The 17,645-nt window shown below is 53.8% G+C and overlaps 1 protein-coding gene across 9 annotated transcripts in view; it reads left to right on the forward strand.

Moving 5' to 3' along the window:
- The first annotated feature begins 2,021 nt into the window (after window positions 1-2,021).
- DIP2A (disco interacting protein 2 homolog A) overlaps window positions 2,022-17,645 on the forward strand; it is a 108,166-nt gene continuing 92,542 nt past the window's right edge. For all 9 annotated transcript variants that reach the window (XM_055313654.1, XM_055313656.1, XM_055313655.1 and 6 more), the window contains exon 1: window positions 2,022-2,250. In XM_055313654.1, coding sequence (XP_055169629.1) covers window positions 2,160-2,250 — 91 coding nt within the window. In that variant the 5' untranslated portion in view covers window positions 2,022-2,159. The remainder of the gene's footprint in view (window positions 2,251-17,645) is intronic.

Below are 17,645 nucleotides of genomic sequence, written 5' to 3' on the forward strand. Positions count from 1 at the left end.
GAGAAGCAGGCTCCATGCAGGGAGCCCGACGTGGGACTCGATCCCGGGTCTCCGGGATCACACCCCGGGCCTAAGGCAGGTGCTAAACCGCTGAGCCACTTGGGCTGCCCAGTGGGTTGAATTCTATCCCAGAAAAGATGTTGAAGTACTAAGCCCAAGTACCTGTGAATGTGACCTTATTTGGAAATAGGGTCTTTGCAGATGACCAAGGTCAGATGAATTCATCAGGGTTGGGTTCTAATTCAATATGACTGGTGTCCTGATAAGTAGCGGAAATTTGAACACAGGAACAGACACACGTAGGGGAAAAGCCATGTGGGTCTGAAGGCTGATGTGACACCCCTCCAAGCCAAGGACAGCAAACACTGCCAGCAAACCGCGAGAAGCTGGGAGAGGCGAATGCCATCTCAGACCCTCAGAAGGAACCAGCCACGCGGTCTTTTTTTTTTTTTTTTAAGTGTATTTTCTTTTAGTAACTTTTACTCCCAATCTGGGGCTCTAGCTCATGAGCCCTGGATGAAGAATCGCATGCTCTTCTGAGCCAGCCGGGCGCCCCCCTGCTATCATCTTGTTCTGACTTCTGGCCTCCAGAGACAATAAATTCCTGGTAAACCATCCTGTTTGTGGTGCTCTGTTAGTGCAGCCCAAGCAAACTAGTACAACACACAGTTCCCGTGAGGGGGAGGGGCTAGAGTTCCCTTTCAATCTCATGTTTCCAGCCAAATTATCCCTCGAAAATACCTGTGATTATGTGCTTAGTGTCCAGCGGGTGCGAGGAAGAAGTGCTGGGTAACGAGGGAGAGGTGAGGCACGTGGTAGGCTGGGGAGGCAAAACCTCTGAAGGTAGCCAGCCAGGTAGCAAATCCCTCCAACCCGTGTGTCCTGGTCCCAGCTTGCCCCGACCAGGGTCCCAAACTTAGCATGACCGAGCTGCCTGGGTTGGATGCTTACGGTCTTTGAGGAGTTAGTCCCTGGGCCTGGCCCTTGACTTTATGTGTCTCAACATGGGAGATTTTTTTTTTTTAAGATTATTTATTTATTCATGAGAGACACACAGAGAGAGGCAGAGACACAGGCAGAGGGAGAAGCAGGCTCCATGCCAGGAGCCTGACGTGGGGCTCGATCCCGGGACCCCGGGGTCACGCCCTGGGCTGAAGGCAGGTGCTAAACCACCAGGGCTGCCCATTGTTTCTTTATATGCAACCAAAGAGACTGCATGCCTTTCAGTTGTTGTGAGCCATCAACTCTGTTATTTTTCTTAAAAAAAAAAAAAAAATGAATAAAGTAGGTTCCACGTCCACCCTGGAGCCCAAGGCAGGGCTTGAACTCGTGACCCCGAGGTCCGGAGCTGGAGGCTTCACTGACTGAGCCCCAGGGGGCCCCTCGTTTTTCTCAAGGTCATCAAGGGTTCAAGGAGGAGCGGCCCATCCGCTGTGCCTCCTCGGAGCTACTGCCCCGCGAAGGCTTGCACCGGCCGCCTGGCTGCTCACCTGCAGCAGGTGCCCGCAGCCCGGCGGGGCCAGGAGGGGGCGCGACCCCGGGGGTCCCGAGGTCAGGCCGCGGTGAGGCCGCGTGAGGCCGCCGAGGTCAGGCCGGGGTCAGGCTGCGGGCGGGAGCGAGCTGACCCGGGAGGACCTGGGCGGGGTCCCCGCGGGGCGCCTGCTCCGGCCTGGCCTGGCCTCCGCCCGTCTCTGCGGCTCTCACCGACGAATACGTAAAATCTTAAAAACAGGAGAAATAAGGTGAAAGCCTGGGACCCAGGCCGCAGCCCCGCCGCGCGCCCGCCCGCCTCCCCGGCCGGCCCCGCCCCGAGGCCTCGGAGCCAATGGGCGCGAGCCTCGCTGTTGCTGGGCGGGCCGCCGCCCCGAGCCCCGCCCCCGGCCCGCGCACGCGCACTGTCCCTCCCTCCCTCCCGCCCCGCCCCGCCCCGCCCCGCCCCGCCCCGCGCACGCGCGCTCCGCGTCGGGCCTGCCGGGCGCTCGGGGGCGCGCGGGTGGCGGCGGGGCGGCCTCGTGCTCGCGCCCGTGCTCGCGGCCGCGCCCCACCCGCCGCCTCGGCTCCGCGGGGCCCTGCCGGGTCGGGCTGAGGGCCGCGAGGGGCCGCGCCCGGGGCCTCCGGCGCCATCCGGCCTGGTCGTCCGCGGGGCGCCGCCCGAGGCCATGGCCGCCCGCGGGTGTGCGCTGGAGGCGGTGCCGCTGCCCCCCGAGGTGCGGGAGAGCCTGGCCGAGCTGGAGCTGGAGCTGTCGGAGGGTGAGCGCGCGCCGACCCCGCCCGCCCCGGGACCCGGGGCTGACCCGCCCCTGACCCCGCCCCGCCCCCGCCCCGGGGGCCTGCCTGACCCCGCGCCAACCCCGCCCCCGGACCCGACCCTGACCCTAACCCTGGGCCCCGGCCCCGGCCCCGGGATCCTGACCTGCACCAGGGACGCCCACCCGGCATCCCGACCTGACCCCAACCCCAACCCCAACCCCAACCCCAGGACCCAGGACCCCGACCCTGACCCAACCCTCACGGGGACTCAGCCCCGGGATCCTGACCTGACCCGGACCCTGACCCCTGGACCTGGACCCCAACCCCAGACCCATACCCAGGGTCCTGACCCCGACCCTGACCTGGACCAGGGACCTGGACCCGGGATCCCGACCTGATCCTGACCCCAACCCCGACCCCAGGACCCAGGACCCCGACCCTGACCCAACCCTCACGGGGACTCAGACCCGGGATCCTGACCTGACCCGGACCCTGACCCCTGGACCTGGACCCCAACCCGGGGTCCTGACCTGACCCTGACCCCAACCCTGACCTGGACCAGGGACCTGGACCCGGGATCCCGACCTGTCCCTGACCCCAACACCGACCCCCGGACCCAGGACCACCGACCCTGACCTAACCCTCACCAGGGACCCAGACCCGGGATCCTGACCTGACCCTGACCCCGACCCCGGGTCCAGACCCAGGGTCTGACCCTAGACCCGGACCCCAGACCCAGACTCAACCCCGACCCTAACCCCAGACCCCAACCACAGGATCCTGACCTGACCCCGAGATCCCAACCCCAAGACCCCAAACCCTGACCCCAGGACCAGGACCCGACCATAGGATCCTGACCCGACCCTGACCCCGGGGTCCTGACCCCAGACCCGACCCCGACACCAGACCCCAACCCTGGGGTCCTGACCTCAACCCTGACCCCAGGACCCCGAGCCCGGACCTCAACCCCGACCCAGACCCTGACCCTGGACCCCGACCCTCACCTGGGACCCCAGCCCTCCCCAGAGATCTGGACGCAGCCCCCCCCAGCGCCAGTGCCCTGCGGGTCTGGGTGGCTTGGCCTCCAGCTCATGAGTCTGGGTGGGAAGGGGCGCCTCTGGGAGCTCCAGGCGGGGCCTGCTTCCTGGGGCGCGTCCCAGGGCCGGGCGCCCAGCACCCGGCACCTGCCTCTCCGCCGCGCGGCCTAAAGGAACACCTGCGGAGCCCTGAATGCTTAGAACGAGGTTGTTGCCCCATTTCCGGAATTTTAAAAAAATTTAAAAAAAGAAAAGCTGAATGAATGGTTGCTTGTTAAAGAGAGACGGGAGTGATTGCACTTCAGCGGTGGGCGGCTTCCTCTGGAATCCTCTCTCCCGGGCTTGCGTCCTGATGTTCTGTTTGGATCCGCGCTCGGAGCGAGCTCTTGCCCCGCGTCGGGGCAGTGGGGGCCTTTGAGGAAACGCGGCTCAATGTTTGAGTCTGTTTTTTTTTTTTTTTTTTTTAAATTTATGATAGTCACAGAGAGAGAGAGAGAGAGAGAAAGAGAGGCAGAGACACAGGCAGAGGGAGAAGCAGGCTCCACGCACCGGGAGCCCGACATGGGACTCGATCCTGGGTCTCCAGGATCGCGCCCTGGGCCAAAGGCAGGCGCTAAACCACTGAGTCTGGTTTTGAAACCGAAATGCATTTTCAGTTTTTAGATTCGATGGTTTCATAGCCCAGTTATTACCATGTCGGTGAGCGCGTGCGTGGGCGCCCCGGTAATGTCCCCACGCTCGGGGCAGTGGGCGCACGGGTACCTGCTCTGAATTGAACATTGAAATTGTTTGGGTCTGTGGCAGGTGTTCTTTAATGGAAGCGCGAGAAGGGGGTGGACTTGAGAATTCTTTGCAATGAGATGCTCTCGAGAACGAGAACGGGCTTCGGGGGAGGGCCCCGGGCTGCAGGCTTCACACAGCAGGTACCTTCCGCAGAGTGCTCCTAATTTCTGCCCCTGTTTTTGTTATTCCCTCAATTTGTGTTTCGTGGTTGTGTGTTCGAGGGCTTTGTAGGAGCTGACAGATGAGATTGGACCCCTTCCTGAAAGAACCTTGTAATTCATGTTACTTCAGCTAAAAAAATCTCATCCGTGGACTCCGTGGGTGCCGTCCCCACTTTGGCCGTGTGCGCAGCCTCCTCGATGAGTAAGGGGCGGCCGCGGGCGCTGGAAGGTGGCTTCAGCCCGGAGGGTGTGGACTGAGCGTTGACAGCGCAGGGTGCAGCGCGCCAGGGAGGCGGGAGCCCTGGCCTCGGTCCCAGCTTCTAGACTCGCCTGACACCTTTCTTTTGGCCCAAATAGGTCAGTGATTACGGGGCCCAGTCCTGTGGGGCCCTGCCCCCAGGTGTTCCCGCACCTTTGCGAGGAACCTTGTGATGTGGACGCAGGGCCTCCCCGGTGGGCGCGGAGATGCCCCGCGGTAGGGACGGCGGCTGGCAGCCGGTCCGCGCCCCCGGCCTCCCAAGCTTGGGTGAGGTCAGCTGTGGAAGGTGCACAGCAGCCTGTGGGCATCCCATAGCCGTCGGAGAGATTGCGGCGGAGCGCATGATCGTGCCCGGACCCGGGGAGGTGCCTTATTTGTATGATGAACGGGGTGTCATTAGTGAAGCACAGTCTTTTTTTTTTTTTTTTTAAGATTTTATTTATGGGGGATCCCTGGGTGGCTCAGCGGTTTAGCGCCTGCCTTCGGCCCAGGGCCTGATCCTGGAGTCTCCGGATCGAGTCCCATGTCAGGCTCCCTGCATGGAGCCTGCTTCTCCCTCTGCCTGTGTCTCTGCTTCTCTTTCTCTGTATCTCTCATGAATAAATACAATCTTAAAAAAAAAAAAAAAAAAAAGGAATCCCTGGGTGGCTCAGCATTTTGGCACCTGCCTTTGGCCCAGGGCTCGATCCTGGAGTCCCGGAATCGAGTCCCATGTCAGGCTCCCGACACGGAGCCTGCTTCTCCCTCCTCCTGTGTCTCTGCCTCTCTCTCTCTCTCTATGTCTATCATGAATAAATAAATCTTTAAAAAAATAAATAAATAAAAATAAAAAATAATAATAAAAAAAGATTTTATGTATGTATTCCTGAGACACAGAGAGAGAGGCAGAGACACAGGCAGAGGGAGAAGCAAGCTCCCTGCGGGAACCCTGACAAGGGACTCATCCCGGATTCCAGGGTCACGCCCCAGGTCGCCCCGGGTCGAAGGGAGACGCTCCACCCCCGAGCCCCGCCGGGCGCCCCATTGTGAAGCACAGTCCTACAGCAACCAAAATTCGTTTTGTTGTCACCGTTTAAAACTTGGATCAAGTAGAAGTAGGAAGCGCGCCTCCCCTCCCCCATCACACAAGGGGCGGTAGACTTCTGATCAGAATAAAGTCCTGTCGAGCAGGCTCAGGTTTGTCTGGAAGAGAACGGCGCGCACCGTCCAGGTGAGGCGGAGCCGGGCAGGCTACAGGAGAGCGGAGCCCGCAGACACGGCGCTGCCGCACGGAGGCTGGTGGGGGTAGAAACCTGGATAATCTGGAAAATCCTGCACAGCTTCCCTCGACCTGTACACCAGTAGGGACTAGTTGAAAGTGTGGCCCTGCCTTTGTTCACTCCTTTGTGGTCTCGGTCTCACACCCTCCCTGGGTTGTTGGCATTAACCACTGTAATCGGGGTCAGCCCTCAGGGGCTTCGGGTTGCAGAACGCGGGGGTTGCTTTCCTGTAGGGCCGCTTGCTGGCTTTAGGGTATAGATTCCCAGGAGGGAAATAAGGCAGCACTGCGGTCTCCCCCTAACTTTCCAGGCTGTTGCACCCTTTTTGGGATCTTCTTCAAATTAAGATGAAGATGAAGATGAAAGGTGGAGCTACAAACTCCCCACCCTTAGACACCTCCCAGCCCCCCCCACCTACCCTAGACAAACACACACTTCACACACGTGGCTCCTCAAAACCTGTGAGGATGTCCATGGGTGAAAGTGACGCTCTTAGAAGTGTAACTTTGACTTTAAAAAAGAATTAATTCCCAAACATTGGTGTTTTACCTATTATAGTGTCAGATTATCTTCTAAATACTTCACAACTCATTTTGTACAGTATCTTGGGGTTATTGATGCTGAACTGCCTTAAAAACCTGGTTGGTGGGATGCCTGGGTGGCTCAGTGGTTGAGCGGCTGCCTTGGGCTCACGGCGTGACCCTGGGGTCCCGGGATCGAGTCCCGCAGCCAGATCCCTGCAGGGAGCCTGCTTGTCCCTCTGCCTGGGTCTCTGCCTCTCTGTGTGTCTCTCATGAATAAATGAATAAAATCTTGAAAAACAAAACAAAACAAAACCTGGATGGTGGTGTAAAGTGCTGCTTTGTCTGAGTGGCCTGCGTGCTTTAGAAAGGAAATTCCTACACAGTCGACTACATTTGTTCCACTCCTGTTTCTTTATTCCCGTTAATCGGTCTGTTTCAAAGCTTTACCTTCAGTCTGTTTCTGGTTTTACGCCTTCTGTTAACAGGGCCTTAGCCTGGATGCGGGCAAACAAAAAGGGGAAAAGCTCTGTGGGTGTAGAGGAAGGGACTTCTTGACAAGCTTTTTTCCTCGTTAAATGTCTTTAATGTCTGTAATTTGTGATATGATTCTTAGTATTCAGAATGGGAGCCTGACCTTGCCTTTACATCGTTGAGCACTGGTGGTGCTTCCTAAATACTTTGTGGTGTATCCAAGTTCTCCCGGCCAGATTCTTTTCGTCCCTCAAAGCCCAGCCCAGGTGCCTTCTTAGTTTGAACCTTCCCTGATCATGTCCGACGTGGCTACTTTCTTGGATTTCTTATCACACTTTCTCCCGCTTTTGGAATTCTTGGCACTTACTGTTTTTTATATTTGTTATTTGTATATATATCTCTGTGCTCCGCGACTGCCGAGTGCCCACTGGGTGCTGGCCGATGCTTTGGCTCTCCGGTCAGGGTTGGCTCTGTTTCTCCAGTGGTCCCCTTTGCACACTGTTTTATTAAAAAGTGATGCAGATACAGGGGCAGAGAAGTGACACAGTCCAAAGGAAATGTAGGGTAGAGTGAGTGCGTGTGAGTGCGAGTGAGCGAGTGTGAGTGCGTGTGCGTGTGAGTGTGGTGCCCCACTCCCCGCCCAAGTGTTCTCTGGTGTCCGTTTCCGGCCTGTCCTTCCAGAGGGATCTGCCAGGGGCTCCTAAATGGTGGTCCAGAGACCCTTTCTGGGTGCCTGTGAAGGAAACCTTTTCATAATGACACTGAGATGTCATCCCTACTTTCTGTGTTTGTACCGACGGTGCAGAAGCAGTGCGGGCACCTTCGCGCCAGTCAAGGCCAGGCCCCAGTGAGCAGCAAAAACAGGCGTCGCTTTCACTTCAATGTATCCTCCCTTGATGAAGCAATAAAAATCAATTTTCTTAGGTCTCGACCCTTGAATGCCCATCTTTTTAATAGTCCCTGTGAGAAAATGGAAAGTGCTGCGCAGAGAGGGCAGGGCCTGTTGTGAGGAACAGCACTTGTGCATTTTGAGAGTGAAGAGGACAAGCCACTTTTTTTTTTATGTTAGAGAGAGAGAGAGAGAGAGAGAGAGAGGCAGAGACACAGGCAGAGGGAGAAGCAGGCTCCATGCACCGGGAGCCCGATGTGGGATTCGATATCGGGTCTCCAGGATCGCGCCCTGGGCCAAAGGCAGGCGCCAAACCGCTGCACCACCCAGGGATCCCAGGACAAGCCACTTCTATTGTAGAATGCCGCGTTTACTTGAAAAATTGTTGTAGGACAAACCGTGTTTACCGAGACTTGGGTGTCTGGTGGACAATTTCTGGAACATAAATGAGTGAAAACAACTGTCAGAATTTAGGGCCAATGATAATATTCGTGCTTTTGAACAAAAATTAAAATTTTATACAACTTATCTGAGCATGCCAGCTTCTTATTAAATACTTTTCTTGATGAGCTCAGTGACATTGTTAATGTCAGTTTTTGAAATTATATGATGAAATACGTCAACATTAAGAAGATCTATGATTCTGTGAACCATTATTTTTTTTTTTAAAGATTTTATTTATTGGGATCCCTGGATGGCGCAGCGGTTTGGTGCCTGCCTTTGGCCCAGGGCGCGATCCTGGAGACCCGGGATCGAATCCCACATCGGGCTTCCGGTGCATGGAGCCTGCTTCTCCCTCTGCCTGTGTCTCTCTCTGTCTGCCTCTCTCTCTGTGACTATCATAAATAAATAAAAAATTAAAAAAAAAAAAAAGATTTTATTTATTTATTCATGAGAGAGAGAGGCAGAGACACAGGCAGAGGGAGAAGCAGGTTCCACGCAGGGAGCCCCACGTGGGACTCGATCCAGGACCCCGGGGTCACGCCCTGAGCCGAAGGCAGACGCTCAACCACTGGGCCCCCCGGGCACCCCTGAAAACACATTTTTATTTCATCTTTTCATGTGTTCTTTTACCTGACGTGATATGCAACATTTATTTAAAGTAGAACTGAATTCACACAGAGTGGTCACTGTCCTGGGTTGTGGCTGAGGCAGGGAGGCCCGAGTTCCTTATTCGGCTCTGCCAGTAGAGCCTCTGAGCCTGATTGTCGCGCCGCATTTTGTTCGCAGTGAGCTTGCTTCTGCGTAAGACTGACGATCTCTGTGGATCCATCTTTATTAACAAGCTCATCTAAGGTTTCCGATAGTGCACGTGTGTGTTCGAAGGGCTAGGAAATGACGCACCACACGGCGAGGAGACACCCATGTCATCGGTGAAGGATCCAACACCCAAGAGGAGCTGCCTGTGCCGTTTGCTGGCCAGGGTCACTTGCGCGGGTGCAGTGGGGCCCTGCCCTCCGCGCGGACGTGAACGGCCTCCGTCGTCAGATTCCTGGGGGTCGGAGGCCGCACCTCAGACGGTGGCGGGGCAGCTCACCAGGGCCTCCTTTCCGGCTTCGCTGGTCCTCAGCTTGTGCCCCTGGCTTGGCCCTGCCACTGTTTCAGGAAACATCGAAATCAGCATCGTTTCGAGATAACGGGTATAGAAATGAGGGGTTCTGGCCTCATGATTAGGTGCTCGTGGTGTTGTGGACTGACTTGTGTCCCCGCGATGCCCGCAGGACTGCATTAGAGGGGGTTAAGGTCACAGGGGGTCACGCAGCGCTCGGCCACCGGGGTCAGCGTCCCTGTCACGCGAGCCGCCGGGGGTGTGCGTGGGGGGGTCCGGGCGGCTGAGGACGGAGCCCCAGGCCTTCCTGCCCGCGGGACCGCGCCCACGTAGCTTCTGCGGTTTGAGGCCTGTGTGCCCGAGCAGATGACACCGCGTCACGCCGCCCTTGAGCTGGGCCGGGCAGGGGGGTGGGGAGGTGGGGGGGGGTGAGGAGTTTGGACCGTGGGCCTCGGCAAGTGAGGGGCGTGAGGGCCGAGCCAGGCCCGCCCTCGGGGAGCGCAGGTCACCCCCGCCCGGCAGCCGCATGTCCCACGCGTCCCTGAGGCACTTGGAGCGTGGCTAGCGGGCTTAGGAAATTGAAGTCAGTATAACTGACTTTTACTTAATTAAAATATAATTTTCAGTCTTAAAATTTTAAAATACTCCCACAAAATTAGAAATATAATAAGAGATCCTGCCGCATAAACTCCTGTTGCCGTGACAGCTGGCGACGAGGAGACAGAGCTGGGGGTGCCCGCCCGCCTGCTCGACAGGTCCCCGGGAGCCGCGAAGGACCGGAACCAGCGAGCCGCCGCGCGGCTGGGCGCGCATCCCGGGCATCGGGCGCCTCCACGCCGGGAGGAGCTGCCCTGAAAGAACCAGCCGGAAGCCCCCGTCACAATAGCAGCAAAGCCGTATGGTGCCAGGAGTGTCCCGCTGAACCTAAGATGGGCCAGTTGTCCCACGGAAATTCACGCAAGTTCCCGAGAACCCCCGGGGGACGGAGAGGGCCGGGCCGCGTCGTGTCGTCGGCTGGGGACGGACGCTGAATGTCACCTAGGCCTGTTGTCCCAAAATATGTGTAGATGTTGTCTGACCCTCGAGTTTTTTTAGAAATTGTATTTGTTTATTTGAGAGAGAGAAAGCGTGTGGGGCTGAGGGGCGGGTGGCAGGGAGCCGCCTGACGATGACCTGGGGCTGCATCCCCAGACTGCGGCATCATGACCTGAGCCGGCGGCGGACGCTTTACCGCCTGAGCCACCCAGGTGCCCCCGTGACCCTAGGATTTGTAAGAGACTAAACTGCCAGGAAGAGTTGAGACATTTTTCAAGTGGGAAGAACAAGGTTAAGGCTCATTCCCCACCAGATAAGCAGGACTGATTTTAAACTGTGGCAGTAAATAAATAAACGTGGTGTATTGAGTTATGTGGGAACGGACAGAGCGACCGCTGGGACAGATCAGAAATGCTTCTCCGAGTTGGTGCCAGGACTCTGAGTACAGAGAGACGCTTTAACAGGTTGTGCCAGCGCAGCGACAGGCTGCAAGGGCATGTGGACGACCCGCGCCGTGCGCCCTGCCCGAAGGCCTCCCGTTAGAACAACGCCCCGAGGATACCCTGCACAGCTCCCCACCCTGCCCTTGGCCATGGGGGCCAACGGGGGCGATTGCAGTGTGGCACGTGTGCGCTTCCCAGAACCCAGGAGATCTTGAAAACAGACGGCCGGTTTTCTGTGTTTGAAAAAGGGCCAGGGTGGCGGCTCTCCTGAGGGGCTCTGTTGGAAGCGGGTCTTCCTTACTGACAAATGGTGGGCGCAGGCGAGCTGGTGCGGAGACGCCCCGAGGCGGAGGCAGCTCGGGTCCTCACCCTCCTCTCTCTGGTCTGGAGCCGTGTTTTCTGGCGCATGCGGAGGCCGGGCTGGAGGAGCACAAAGGTGGGCGCAGAGGAGCTACAGAGCACGTTGCAGGGATGGAGGGCCGTGGAACGGAGAGAATGGTCTGAAAGAGAACCCATGGAACTCGGAAAGAATGTGTGCACTTTCTACCTGTGGAGTGTGGGGCGTCCGGGGGCATTTGGAGATGTACGACTGGTACTTTCTAGAAAGGCTTGTGTAGGAGTAGAGATCGGGAGTCCTTGGGAGGAAATCATGAAGCCCTAGGACAAAATCATGGGGAAAAAGACTCTTGAAGGAAAGACAGAGAAAGGGCGCCACAGCAGGAGGAGTGTGGGCATATGGGCAGGGGAAGCAGGAGAACGGGCTTCACCACAAGGTTGACGTGACCACCATCAGGTAAACATGAGTTCATCTCTCAAATCTCATAGAAATGGTAGAAATTGGGATCCCTGGGTGGCGCAGCAGTTTGGCGCCTGCCTTTGGCCCAGGGCGCGATCCTGGAGACCCGGGATCGAATCCCACATCAGGCTCCCTGTGCTTGGAGCCTGCTTCTCCCTCTGCCTATGTCTCTGCCTCTCTCTCTCTCACTGTGTGCCCATCATAAATAAATAAAATAAAATTAAATAAAAAAAAGAAATGGTAGAAATTTTATTTATTACTTTTTTATTTTTATTTTTTTTAAATATTTTTTATTTTAATTTATTTATTCATAGAGACACAGAAAGAGAGAGGCAGAGACACAGGCAGAGGGAGAAGCAGGCTCCATGCAGGGAGCCCGACGTGGGACTCGATCCCTGGTCCAGGATCACGCCCCGGGCTGCAGGTGGCACTAAACGGCTGTGCCACCAGGGCTGCCCTATTACTTTTTTAAACTTTATTTATTTAAGTAATCTCTGCCCCCAACATAGGGTTCAAACTCAGGACCCCGAGATCAGCAGCCTTGGGCTCCTCTGACTCAGCCAGCCCGGTGCCCTGAAATAGTAAAAATTTTTAAAATTAAAAAGAAATTCATAGCAGTCTAGATTCTGGAAAGTCAGAAAGGTGGATAAGAAGAGCGAGCCCCGTCCCATCTAGGTAGGGAAGATAGGAAATGAGGCAGAGTCGTAACAGAAGGACAGTGTTCTTTGAACCAAGTCGGGGAGGGCTAGTGGTGGGAGGCGGTGGCGAGGAGGGGATGTAGTTTCCAGGGGTTCTGCGGGGCCCCCACACCACTCCCTTAGAAGGACGCCCGTTGTCTGGGAGCGAGGGTCTCTGCCGGAGCAGAGTCTCCACTTGGCTCCTCAGGAGAGTTCGCCCGAATAGGAGGGTAGGAGGTGCGCAGCTGAGAGACTGGAACCGCACCCGAGTGGATGGTGTTTAGGTTCTCCTTCCAGTTGCAAGAGTATTCTGAGTTCTGATCATGAGTGTCCCATAAGAATCATACCCTAGGGATCCCTGGGTAGCTCAGCGATTTAGCGCCTGCCTTCGGCCCAGGGCGTGATCCTGGAGTTCCGGGATCGGGTCCCACGTCGGGCTCCCGGTGCATGGAGCCTGCTTCTCCCTCTGCCTGTGTCTCTGCCTCTCTCTCTCTGTATCTCTCATGAATAAATAAATAAAATATTTAAAAAAAAAGAATCATACCCTAGTGGGCTTTATCTCACCACGTAATGTTTAAAACCATTCTTGAATGACGTGTCTACTATTTTAATTTTTATTTATTTTAAGATCTTTCTTGAAAAAGCAGTCAGAGTGAGTCTTATTTTATTTTTTTTAAGATTTATTTATTTATTCATGAGAGATAGAGAGAGAAAGAGAGGCAGAGACAAGCAGAGGGAGAGGCAGGCTCCTCCCAAGAGCCCCACATGGGACTCGATCCTGAATCCCGGGATCACCACCTGAGCAGACGCTCAACCGCTGAGCCACCCAGGTGTCCCTATTTTAAAAAGTAATATCTACACCCAACATGGGGCTGAAACACACCACCCCAAGATCAGGAGCCCCACTCTCCACTAGCTAAGCCAGCCAGGCACCCCTGGCTGCTATTTTTAAAAGGTCTGTTTTCTATTACATATGTATGTAATACAAAGTTGGTGGCCAAGAGCTGTATTTTTTAAAGCTTTTATTTATTTATCTATTTGAGGAGAGAGTGAGATCACAATCCAAGCCAAAATCAGGAGTTGGATGCCCAACCGACTGAGCCACCCGGGTGTCTGCCACGGGCTGTATCTTTCTGGAAGAGCCTTGTTACCCTTCTCTGTGACATTGCTGTATCTCCTTGTGTGTTCAGTGTCTTACTTCAGTGAAATGGGATAATTTAGACAAGCTCATGAGGACCCGGGAATGGAAGGCCGACATTTGCACTGAGCGAGGACTCTGATCCTTGGGAAGTGCAGCCTGGCCAACTGCAAAATTCAGCTTGAGAGTCTTTTAAGAGTCAAAGCTATGGTGTGGATGATTACTTCTTGTTTAATCTTTTTTCTAATATTTGCAGTATTTCAAACATAACCGAAAAGTAGAGAGAATCATGGTATATGCACCCATGTACCTACCACCTGATTTTTCAAAAAATTAGAATTTTGGAAGGGTGGATTTTGTCATATTAGCTTCCCCCGTAGTCCACGTGGAGAAGGGTTCCCCAGGGGAGGCTTTGAGGCCTCGGCGCACACACAAGCCAGCATGGTAAGAACTCCGGAAAAGAGGAATGGAGAGCACCTTCCATCTGGGTCAGGCTCACAGGGTGGCTGCTGGTGGGAAGTAGAGGTGTCAGGGCGGGCTCAGTTTTGGACTAAGTGGACGCAGGATGGGTTGGGGCAGCTTTGGTATGAGTGTCCCGGTCAGCTGGCTCTGGCCACAGCTCCTCTGTCACCCTGTCCGTTGAGTGCTGCTGCTAGACCGACACACAGTCAGGGTCATTCAGGTTATCTGTGCAACCACAGCGTTGGGATACACCTGGCTTTGTTGACCGAGACGTGTTTGCCCTGCCAGAGTGACTCAGGAAGTGCGGGTTCTCCCTCCTGAGAGCATAGCTGTTCTGAAGACCACACGTGGTTCTTACTGGTCTCTCATTGTAATGCACATACGGGAAGTCCCCCCAGAATCCTGTCGTGATCCCTCTGAGCCTGTGAACACTGCCATGTTTGGGAAAAGCAGTTTTGCAGATGTGATTAAGGATCTGGAGAGGAGTCGCCTGGGTTCTTCGGGTGGAACTTACATGCCATCCAGCGTGTCTTTAGAAGACAGAGGCAGAGGGAGAATGGACCCACACAAATGGAGGGGGGCAGGGGGACAGCACGGCCGACCCGGGAGTGATGTGGCCCCGGGTTGGGGGATGCTGGCAGAGTCCGGGAACGGATTTGACCCCGCAGGCCTCAGAGGTCACCCTGACTCTGGCTCCGTGAAACGGAGTCTGGACTTCTGACCTCCAGAACTGTGAGTAAGGAAGTGTTCTTGTTTTAAGCCACCAAGTTGTGGCAATTTGTTACAGCAGCTGCAGGATATGAGTCCGCTCACCTCAAGGTCTGCTGCATACATAGAGAAAATGTTTTCTTTTTTATTATAATTACCTCTTTGTGAATTTTTAAAAATATATTTTATTTATTTATTCATGAGAGACACAGAGAGAGGCAGAGACACAGGCAGAGGGAGAAGCAGGGTTCCCGCGGGGAGCCGGATGTGGGACTCGATTCTGGGACTCAGGGTCACGCCCTGGGCTGAAAGCAGATGCTCCACCGCTGAGCCCCCGGGTGCCCCTCTGTGTCTTTTTCTTAGCTCTTCTCTCTCTTTCGGGTTAGACGATCTCCCTTGACGTGCACTCGCTCTCGCACACCCTTTATTCCCCGTCTTCACTCTGCCATGACGACTTCCCAGGGGACATCCCATCTCCACTGTTGTGTTTTCAGTTCTAATTCCCATTTCCCACCGGTTCCCACTGAACTGCCTGACATCCCCTCTCCATTCAGTCATGACAATAACCCTTTCCTTTAATTCTTTGAACATATCCTCCTTTGACTCTTGAGACACATTTATAGTAGCTTCTCTACGGCCACCGTTTGCCCAGCCAAGTGTCCAGACCATCCCGAGTTTCATTACTGCTGATTGATTTGTTCCTTTAACTGCGGATTACATTGTCTATACCCTTTTTGTTTAGTGGGGTTTTTTTAATTGTCTATTGAAATGATTGATAATACATTTAGGAAGTCTGCATGTTCTCGCTCACTGGCTACTGATGTTCGTCCTGGCAGAGAGTCAGTCACTGGATGATCGTCTTGAAGGTGGCCAAGCCTGGCTTTACACCTTCTTTGGCTGGTCTGTGGAGACTTCAGAGTGATTCCTAAGCTCCTTCTCTTGGTGGGACTCAGATGCCAAACTGTCTTCTCTGGAAGTGCTGTCCTGGGTTGACTTTTTAGGGCAGGACTGGAGCGGGCCTCACCGTTGGTATGGTCACTGATCCCTGGGTGTGGCTGTATGGGGTCTTAGCAGGTTGCTGGGGGGCTGCACTCTCCATCCTTTTTTTTTTTTTTTAAGATTTTATTTATTCATGAGAGACTCAGAGACAGAGGCAGAGACACAGGCAGAGGGAGAAGCAGGCTCCATGCAGGGAGCCTGAAGCAGGACTTGATCCCGGGACCCTGGGATCATGCCCTGGGCCAAAGGGAGACGCTAAACCGCTGAGCCGCCCAGGGATCCCCATGTTTTTTCTTTTATGGTTAATAATCTTCGTGTCCTATATAAGAGTTCTTTCCCTACCTCATGGTCATGGATATATTCTTTTATATTATTTTTAAAGAGATTTATTGATCTTTCACATTTAGATGCATAGTCCACCTGGAATTGAATTTTGTGAGAAAGAGTCATTTCATTTCTGTTTCATGAGGATACCCTGTTGACCCAGCATATTTATGGAGAAGGCCATCTTTTCCCTACTGCTCTGGAGTGATGCCTGGTCCCTTCCTCTCCTTGTCTCCCTTAGCATCTCACTCTGCTCCCTACTTAGCTTCACAGCGCGCGTTCATGTCTGGTCAAGTCTGCCCCTTTCTGTTTCTCAAGTTCGATTTGCTAATCTCGGCCCTTTGCATTTTTCCATGTGCATTTTAGCATCAGCTTGTCTATTTCTACACACATACACACAAAAACCCTCCAAGAGTTCTGATTATAATTACTCAGACTCTAAAGATCCATTTGGACAGAAATGATATCTTTACGGTGTTGAATATGCAGATTCACAAACATGCTGCATCCCTTCATTTCTTTAGTTCTTTTAAGCTTTACCTCAGTAGTACTTTTAGTTTATTTATTTATGAGACACAGAGAGAAAGCTAGAATGAGCAAAGAGGGGCAGAGGGAGAGGGACAAGCAGGCTCCTTGCTGAGCACAGAGCCCACGTAGCGCTCCTTCCCAGAACCCCAGGGTCGTGACCTGAGCTTAAGGCAGACACTTAACTGACCGACCTACCCAGGCACCTCTGTCTTTTTGTTTTGTTTTGTTTTTAAATCACAGTCCTACTTTTCTAATTCCTCGAACATAATGATCATGGTTATTTTAAAAGGTGGATTTCCTGTCTGTATTTTCCTGTTATCTGTTGGTTTTCATGGGTTGTAGTCACAGCTTCCTGTTGCCTAGAGGCCAGACACTGTAGGTGTAGCAGTGATTTGTGACTGTAGATGTTTCTTTGTGTAAAGGGTGGATGGACTGGGGGTGCATACAGTCCAAGATCACCTTAATCCATGTACAGAGAGAGTGCTTTGGAACTAGCTCTTGCGAGGGCTACTCCGAGGGCTACTCTATTCCCAGTTCATGCCCAAGCTGCGATCCCTCTGGCTCTCCGATAACCTAGGCTGTCTATGGGCCTCCTCCTCCTCCTCCTCCTCCTCCTCCTCCTCCTCAGTGAGTGCTCCACCTCATGAGAGCATGGAAGCTCTGCCTAGCTCGGCTACTTAGTTGTTCCTTTTGGAATCATCAGACCCCCTCCAGTGGGAGTTCTTCACTTCTTTGTTAGTTTCTGGTATCCTCAAACAGATTTCAAAAATATTTCTTTTTTTTTTTTAAGATTTTATTTATTTATTCGTGAGACAGAGAGAGAGGCAGAGACCCAGGCAGAGGGAGAAGCAGGTTCCACACAGGGAGCCCGACATGGGACTCGATCCCGGGTCTCCAGGATGGCGCCCTGGGCTGAAGTCGGCACTAAACCGCTGAGCCACCTGGGGCTGCCCAGAATACACATTCTTCTCAAGCCCACCTGAAGCATTCGCCAAGAGAGACCACATTCTGGGCCGTAAAACACATCTTCACAAATTTAAAAGAATAGAAATCATACAATGTTTGCTCTCAAACCACAACAGAATTGAACTAGAAATCAATAACAAAGAGAACTCAAAATATGTAGAATAAACAGCATAATTCTAAATAAAACAGGTCCAAAGAGAAATCCTAAAATATTTTGAACTAAAAGAAAATAAAAGCACAACTTATTAAAATTTGTGGAATGCAGCAAAAGCAGTACTTGAAGGGAAACTTACAGCATTAAGAAGAAAGATCAAAAGTCAGTAACCTGAATGGACATTGGGAGCATTAGGCTGAGTGAAATAAGGCAGAGAAAGACAAATACCCTAT

Source organism: Nyctereutes procyonoides, unplaced genomic scaffold (genome assembly GCF_905146905.1).
Source record: "Nyctereutes procyonoides isolate TBG_1078 unplaced genomic scaffold, NYPRO_anot_genome, whole genome shotgun sequence".
Taxonomy (NCBI): Eukaryota; Metazoa; Chordata; class Mammalia; order Carnivora; family Canidae; genus Nyctereutes; species Nyctereutes procyonoides.